Below are 8618 nucleotides of genomic sequence, written 5' to 3' on the forward strand. Positions count from 1 at the left end.
CATCCTGCAAATACATGTTCTTCTGAATGAGGTAAAGGCTTGTTATCCACATTGTCAATTCACTAAAATAGGTCAGTCCTGTCTGCTTTGCTTCTGTGTCATTTCAAGGACAGTGACGTAGAAAGACCGTGGAATAAGTTCAAAAAATCAGCCAAATGTTTCAAATTTATCTCATGTGCTATACAGACAAAGAGTGAAATAGGAGCAGCTAGATGTGGTGGAATAAAAAAATCACCTCGTATTTGACCTTTCCTCAAAGCTAATTTGAATCAGAGTGCATGCAGACACAAACCAATTAGGGCTCAGGAAAGCTGGGGAGAGGTTAACAGGCTGGCTCTTATCTGGCTGTGCCAAAAATACACCTGACGAGATCTGGGGCAAGATTTAGGTCAAGAATAAGAAACACATTCAGAATGTGGTCTGTAGGTCAACAGGGTCAGGTGAAAGTCGATTTCTAACGAAGCCTCCAGTGGCCACTCAGGAGGAAATTTTACTATATATGCGTGTGTCTCCCTGTTTAGGTGTGTTCCTGTGTTTGTGAGTGACTTCTGATCCTCCACAGAAAGTATTTGCACTGAAATCCAACCCCAGATGTGTCACAGTAGCTGTCTGTAATGGCCGTGCGATTGGTATAAGCGGAATTTAGTCTGGTGTCTGGGGAAAAGCCTATTGATGTGAAGATGCCCCCCTCTCTCAGAGGTAGAGAATGGAAACCAATTTGTGGGACATATGACCCGACTGTGGGCCCAGACACCCTAACTAACAAGAAAGACCTTCAGACCCTAGATCCTCTAAAGTTAGCGGTGTCAGCTATGATTTATTTTCAGGGAAACTGTATGGATCAAGACCACAACGCCAAACATTTGCTGACAGCGATATCCATGTGTTTACAATATAGTGTGTGTGATTACAGTCTGTGTTCATGTATTGGTGTCTCTTTACTCCTGTGCAAGAGTGATTTCTGTTTGGTCTAGACACTAGTGTCTAAAGTTGACACCTGCAGAAGTTCTCTTGAACTACACCACCTGAGATTATTTTTTTTGTCAGAGTTTGCTGTCTTCATTCTCTCTGTTCAAAAGTTCAAATCCCACAAGCATATATGTTTATGTTACTTTTACAATGAAATTTCGTGAAAAGTTGTGATTAGAAACATGTCTGAGTTTATAACAATTTACTGGAGATATGGTTTGTGGTCCCTTATACATTTGACTCAGGCTTTGTAAAGAACAAATGACTGTGCAATGGTTAAAGCCATTTAAGTGATATGTCACGCCCAGTCTTAGAGTTGCTTAGAGTATTCACTTGAGCTGTTTGGTGGTAATAAAGTATTATTAGGTACACTGACTCTTTTTAACCAAGATATGTACAAATTACTCATCAAAACAATAGCCATTGGTGTTAAAAACAGTTTTCCACATTGTTTATATTGCCTGAAACTGACGTTTCTGGCCCCAAGGGAAACTTTTAAGGGGCTAAAGACTCTTTTCTGGCCTTTCTGCTATTTCTTGTTGGTTGACTTGAAGATATTATTTGTACTGTTGGTACACAGACATAGTCTCACCAGAAAATGTGCTATGTTTTGTGTTGACTCGACAGTAGACTAGCTTTGTATTGGCCAGCTTTCTGTTACGCCATGACCACTATTGCAAGCAGATTTGCTCATAATTATGTCATTTATCTCGTCATTTTTCAAGCAAAAAACAAGTAGTTGCAGCTTCTAAAGTTTGAGGATTTTTCTTATGTGATTGTAATGTGAAGGTCATTGGGTTTTACTCTGTTGTTCAGACAAAAGGAGCAATTTGAAGATGTCGCCTTGTGCTTTAGAAAATTGTGATTTGCATTTTTCTTAATGTTTTGACTTTTAATCGACCAAACAAGTACTTAATTGAGAAAACAATCTGCAGATTAGTTGAATGAAAATAATCATCAATGAAAATAATCGTAGATAGTGGACTGAAAATGGTTACAGAGTTTATCTTAAGGCTCTCTGACTGTGCCAAGTTCAGTGGAAATTATTCAAAAAATAAATTATCTGGCTGAAATTTGGTGGCTTAAATCACGCACTCAGGAGAACATCTGTAACAAATTTCGTGTAAATCCTTTTTAGGAGTTTTGGGAGGTGTGTTTAGAACTTTAATTGTAGTGCCCCCATATGTCCAATTTCGACCATATTTCATCAGATCCGTGTGTCAGGTGAGTGCAAAATTTCAAATCTCCAATTTAATGTCTCAAGGGAATAAATAAATATGTTTACACTTGTTTTTGATTTCAAGTATCACAATTTATTACAAAAACTAGAACTTTTTTTCATCTGTTGGTGTGCCATGCTGTAAGCATATAACAATACAGTATAAAATCTCAACCCAAAGTAGGAAGGTAAAAGCAAAGGTCATAGATGCTGACACAGCATTTACAGAAGTTAAGACATGCTGTTACTGTACAGAGAACATTCCCAATGAAGAACAAACATCTGCAAAATGCGCCATTGTCATCAATGAATTGCATTTTACACTAAACAATATAAACCATCCTCTTTTGAAATTAATTTACAGAAAATAAACACAAACACTGCAAATAATAATGAATGTGCTGAGATTTTTTTTCAACAGCCCAAGGCACTCAGGCTCGAAAGTTGGCAATATATACGTCATTCTTTACACAACATCACGTGAAGCAGGTGGTGGTGGAGAAAGAAGAGTGAGAGAGAAACAATACCATCTATTTCATAACTTCTTGAAGAACACAGTCCTTTTAAAGAAGTCCACCTGGTCCTTTTTCACAGTGAAAATCCCTGGCAGTCGAGACAGAAAAGACGTTTGAAGAAGTCATTTTGTTGAATAGCGTGACATCTGTTCACTAAAAACTACATGACCTCCTACTGTACTTTTGATGCAGACCTGTTGATTGGGTCTCTGAGAGCATCTTCTGCCCTCTGGAGTGGCATCAGCTGCTTTTTCAAATGAAACCATAAGTAGACCTGATGTGCATTCAAGCACCACAGGATGCCAAAGTGTCCACTTCCAGTGACCTGTCCCTCATGTGAATCTGGTAAAAAAATCTATCAAGGTGTCCACAAATGATGTTTTTTTAAATATCTATAACAAATCCAGATGCTATTCATTGAAACACTCGCCTCCTGATCTTTAAAATTAGTTTACTGATGCTGCGACAACAGTGGCCTTGACAATTGCATTGATCTTCCTTTCCCTGCGAGCTCAGTTGAGCTGACGACAAGCTTCAAATGTCCACTTCGAGGCACCTCCGTAAATATCAAGGCTCGTCTCCATCCATGCAAAAACGTTGCCCACTTGCGCTTTGCTGCTGCAAGTTGCTAGATTATAAATCTCTCCGACAGATAGTTTCCGATCCCAGATGTGAAAATTTGCCAAGTCTCCAACAAAAGCTTGTGTGGCGTCAAATCCTCCTCCGAGCGTGTCCTGTGGTAAAGACAAATGGATTTGATCAAGGATGTGATTTTTCCCCCTTAGGCTGCTTCATGGTAAGAACAAAATTGTCTTTTGGCTTATCTGGATTCTTTTTTGACTGATTAAATTGAGTGTGGAATATGCATATTCAATCCACTGGGATTCTTGATGAGTCTCAGTTGAAGATCTAATTGCCTTATTAAACCTATTATTATGTGAATTACAGCAAAGAATGGATTGGAAAATTGAATTCAGATTTTTTTTTTTTATCTCACAATGAAATGGAAAAATTAATTATCTATTGCATGATATAAATCTCTTGTATTTAACAAAGTGATATCTTATGGCTAGCTCCTGCCCCAACATCCTGTTTAGTGTAAAAAAAAATACCGTTTATCTGTAGCTTAAGGTGGAATTTTTTGCCTTTGTGGTGCTGAAAGCTCAGTTCTTTAGAGAATAAAGCAGTTGGAACAGATGTGTGCTGTGCTTACCTGCTCCTGACCGAGGATCAGCAGGCCCTGTGGTTTGATAGGATGATATGGAGCCAGATTCTCTCCACTACCTCTCTTGACACCATCTTGGAAAGCTTCCCAAACACCATCACGAGTTGTCCAGGTCACACAGATGTGATGCCACTTCCCGTCATTGATAAGAAATGGCAGCTTTGCAACCTTGAGGGGTTCCAAACACAGGGACATGATGTGAACACTTGCAGTTTAAGATCAATGCGTGGCAACAGTTCCACGGTTTTTCAGACTCACCTTGTCATTTATTAGTATCTCCATTGGGTTGTTTCCCCACTCTATGAGGACCAGCTCGTTGGCTTGACCAGGAACTGCGTAGGAGAAAGGTGTGCCCACTCCAGGAGAAGCATTGGACTTTAGCCACATGCACACGGTGAGGGCGTACATCTCTGGCAAACTTTTCTTCACTTTTGCGTACATGTAGTTGGTTCTCAGTGGGAACGTGAGCTGGAATTTATCCAAGGGCCTGTTTTCTCTTTGACCTGTGAAGAAGAAAATAGAAAACAGTTGAGACACTTTGCAGAATGCAGCATGTGTGCGTGTTTTTTCTCTTTGTTTTTCATTTTGTTAAACACAGATATTTCATTGCCATCGCACACGTCCTTGGGATTTACATAGGAATTATACGTTACACAACAAATCCACAGTCGTGACGCTCCAGATTTTCTTTAATCTCCCATGATAAATCCATCACGGGAATCACAGGAGTAATCGTGACGTTGTTAACCTTCATCTCTTTTTTATTCTCCAGCCACACCTCTCTGTTACTACCATACAAGCAGTTTGCTCTCCGGTAGCGGAGGTGACCCAAACCGAGAGCGCACCAAGGTTTAAGTTCCCAAATGGCTCACGGCGCAAATGGAGGGATGGCTCGTTCACTCCATGTTTGAAATGGTTTAATCCACATGAATTAGAGCAGGGGCCTGCCGTATATACTGGGCCGTTCCATCTTGTGCGGATAAGTAAACATTACATCGACGGCTGAAGTCATTAAATCCTATAATGCCAAATTGAGTATGCAAACAGATGTTTTTTTTTTCCCCCGTCACATGAAATCACTTGCTGCACTGTGGCGATCTGATATCTCCTCTTGATCACTATCTTGCTGATAGTCATCGTCCCTGAGCCTCGCCTCCATCACTACACCCATCCTTAAAGTAACTCACCCACCAAACCCTCCCGGATCTCCTTTACTTTTTTTCCGCGCGGAAGCCCACGGTCTCCGCACACCCACCTTTCTCCAGGTCGGTGATCCTCTGATGTAGAGTTGTGAGGGTGGACTCCACTCTCCCACGCTGCTCGGTCTCATTCCGGAGTCCGGGCTTGCCCTCCTCGATGCTGTTCACCCGGGACAGCACCTGCTTCTCCAAGTCGTCGATTTTACTTTGGAGCAGGTCTTTGAGACTGTTCGCCTGCACCGAGTTGTTACTTCTGCTAAATTGCTGCCAGGGGGGAAAGATAACCATTTAGCTCAATGTAAAGAATGATTTTGAGTGGGTATAATTCTAGATTCACTTTTATTTTTGGAGGATTATTGCAGTATAGCTGGACAAGTAACTTAATTTGCATCTCTTAAGGTATGTTTTTTATTTTTTATTTTATTTAGTATCGGCAATCAGATACTCAAACCGCTTATAATCATCATTATTATTATTATTATCATCACTATTATTATTGTTATTCATTAAGTTAGTCTACAAAAGTGCTTTATTTTGGTCGACGGAGCTTTGCGCACAGTGACCCAAAGTGCTGAAAATGTCCTCAGAAGCAGCAGCAGCCTACCTCAAGATTCTCTAGTCTCTGCTTCAGCGACTGTAAAGTCTGTGAGAGTTGCGTCAAAGTGTCAGCGGGGCCCCTTGATACATCTCCCATTGTGTTTTTGGTCCCGGCATCTTTCCTCCTGCCCCCGGGGCGCGCGTCCCCAGGCTCGGCGCCGCTCTGGCTCTCGCACCGAGCCAACTTTGAGGTGAGTTCTCTGATGGTCTCTTTTTGGTTCATGATCGTCTCTTTCTGCTGCAAAACCGTCTCCCGCAGCTGCATAACAGTGGTCTTCAAGTCCTCTCCTGGCACACTGTTCTGCAAGGTGGCTGCGCAAATGTCCATATCCTTGGGCACGGAAGTGCAAATGAACTGCGTCTGCCCGCCAAAGTCTTGAGAAGAGCTCTCCAAAAGCAGGCAGGAACACAGGAAAAGTCTCCAACAGACTGCCTTCTTCGTGGCATGCATGTTGGCGTCTGTGCCGTGTTGTGGTTTGTGGTGGCTGATGAGCCGCAGTGACTTCGCTCTCGCGTCCCCGTGTTGTTGTACCGCTGTCTGTGGAAGTGCAGCCGTTTTTATACAGCGAGTCTGGTTCTGCGCAGAGCAGGTTCACTGCATCACTACGGGAGGGGAGGGAATCGCGCCGACCCTGTTTGGTCGGCTCCAGAGGCAGCGTCACATTCAAGAGATGAAACCCGTTTTGCTTTCAGGCTCCCACATGTTAAATCTTTCACCACTCCGACTATTTGTCATTTTTCGCTGTATGTTAATCATCTGGGAAACGCGGATTTGTAGGCGGTGAAAAGGGGTTTGCTTGTTTGGAGGGGTGCCAGGAGGGCCAGCTGTGCTTGTTTTGTTTTGCGCACACTGAAAACTCTCTCTCTCTCTCACACTCTCTTGGTCTCTGTCACTCTCTCACACACACACACACACACACACACACACACACACACGTACACACACGTACACACACTCACATTGTAGTCGGTTGCAGATCAGAAGTTGCAGCAGTTTGTGGTCCCCGCTGATTCAGCACCAAGGACAGCTTAGACCACATCGCATTATCACAGAGAGCAGAGGAGTGTCTTTGGATGCTGCTCAGTCTTCAGTTGTTGGTGCCTTTTGTCTCCCTGTTCCGCTCAGCTGTGACTAGTGTGTGGACTCAAAGCTTTGCTTGCTTTAGTTTGCATCACACATGTTTGTTTGATGATGGAATGTAAATTCAGTTTGAAGAGCAGAGTATTTTTAAGGTCAAACCCAAAGGCTCACCTGGTTCATACCCACCACAAGCGCCCAAACACACACACACACACACACACACACACACACACACACACACACACACACACACACACACACACACACACACACATACCTTATTCCCACAGACGCTGTCTTGAAGTGGTGATCTGCTTTACTCTCCACATCGTTGCTATAATCATCTCAATAATTCAGCTTCTAAAATCATAATCAGCCCCCAGGCAATTTACCTTATCATTTATTCAGGAAGGACAATTTTATTTTATTTTTTTTCATTGCCCACTCCACTTGTATTTATTCAGTCAATTTTGAAAATAAAATGAAAACATTTTGAATAAGTAATGAAAACATATTGGCTCTCAGATTAAAATTGATTTCTTTGGAAAGAAATACACAGCGTTAGAGACAAAAGTCCGCATGTGACAAAACGATATTAGGTAGAGGAGCTTGGACTGTCATCTATACCAGGTCTCTAAAACTAAATGGTTTTCTAGCTGCAGGTGCCTTTTTGCAGGCCAGAAATGAACTCTGAAGGATTCAATTGTGGTTAGGAGGAGGGACCCTCGACATACCAAGAGCATTATTCAGGAGCTGGTGCAATATACTGTATTAGTGTATCCGTATCAGGGGTGAGTGGGAAATCATTATAAGCACCTAAATGGTGCATTCGAGAGCTTTAAACTAAATCATTCTCTCAAATATTTCCTGTTACAACACATATCTCCATGACATTATTCATCTTAGAGTTGTTGTCGGTACTGTGTTTTATACCAACAGCTTTTTCATTTTCTCTCAGTACATCAGTGCGATGTATTTATCTTAAAGTGTATAAGGCAATTATAATACGTGACATAACTCATCAGCATTTACTGATTGTTTATTTATTGCCCCCTGAACCTTTCGTGTGTTCGTTTAAGTGATGCAACAACATCTAAGAGGAAGGAAAAGGGAGAGGGATTTAGTGATTTTACTCTTTGTTCTTAATCCAAGGTTGTGTAATAATTTTGACATTGTGAAAAACAAAAATAAATCTTACAGGTGTGAGAGAAAACAATTTCTTTTAGTGTGGCATGAAAATCATAAGAAAAAGTGGATTTAGGTGATGTATCTGTCCATGGTTTGCTGGAGGGCTACCTCGATGTATTTTGGGAAAATAATGAATGAAGTAATGCAGCAGAATACAGGTCAAGGGTCAACACCAAGAAGCAATATCCTTTGTCAGAGACCAAGCAGAAATCAGTCAAACATTTATTGCGAAAATACAGCGGGAACCCAAGCAGTGAATGTGGAAGACACTGAATTAGAGTAATGCTTTCAGCTGCATTGTCCTTGGTTGAAATATAAACAGACACAAAACAAACAAACAAAAAACACTTTATTAGATGCTCAGCAGCATGAAGCCATGCACTCTGGTGTTGTCATAGCACCCTAACTTGCAAAGCAAGAAATGTGAGTAAACAGCTTTTTCTCTCCACCATATCAACCATCTGGTCAATTTTTGCTTGTTATGTAATTACACATAATAAATGACAGTGCTTTCCAATTCTTGGCAAAGGCCATTCATTATAACATATTACCTAAAAAAAAAAAAGTAATTTTCAAAAGGAATAACTTTGCTCAAATGTCATAATTAGTAATAAAAAAAATAGAC

The 8618-nt window shown here is 41.3% G+C and overlaps 1 protein-coding gene across 1 annotated transcript; it reads right to left on the bottom strand.

Moving 5' to 3' along the window:
* Positions 1 to 2310: 2310 nt before the first annotated feature.
* nptx1l (neuronal pentraxin 1 like) lies at positions 2311 to 6230 on the bottom strand. The gene is made up of 5 exons (XM_040123486.1): positions 5732 to 6230; positions 5184 to 5391; positions 4187 to 4431; positions 3917 to 4096; positions 2311 to 3437 (listed from the first exon to the last, which is right to left on the bottom strand). The coding sequence occupies exons 1-5, from the start codon at positions 6173 to 6175 to the stop codon at positions 3216 to 3218; spliced, it is 1299 nt and encodes a 432-aa protein (XP_039979420.1). The 5' UTR covers positions 6176 to 6230; the 3' UTR covers positions 2311 to 3215.
* Positions 6231 to 8618: the final 2388 nt, after the last annotated feature.

The sequence above is a fragment of the Xiphias gladius genome, chromosome 3 (assembly GCF_016859285.1).
Source record: "Xiphias gladius isolate SHS-SW01 ecotype Sanya breed wild chromosome 3, ASM1685928v1, whole genome shotgun sequence".
Lineage (NCBI taxonomy): Eukaryota > Metazoa > Chordata > Actinopteri > Istiophoriformes > Xiphiidae > Xiphias > Xiphias gladius.

Bases quoted from the DNA above. Each gene is read 5' to 3' on its own strand.
- nptx1l (XM_040123486.1), bottom strand. From the start codon at position 6,175: ATGCATGCCACGAAGAAGGCAGTCTGTTGGAGACTTTTCCTGTGTTCC. The intron at 5,392-5,731 runs GTAGGCTGCTGC...CCCCCCTGGCAG, and splicing joins AGAGACTAGAGAATCTTGAG to CAATTTAGCAGAAGTAACAA. The intron at 3,438-3,916 runs GTAAGCACAGCA...TCTTTACCACAG, and splicing joins TGATCCTCGGTCAGGAGCAG to GACACGCTCGGAGGAGGATT.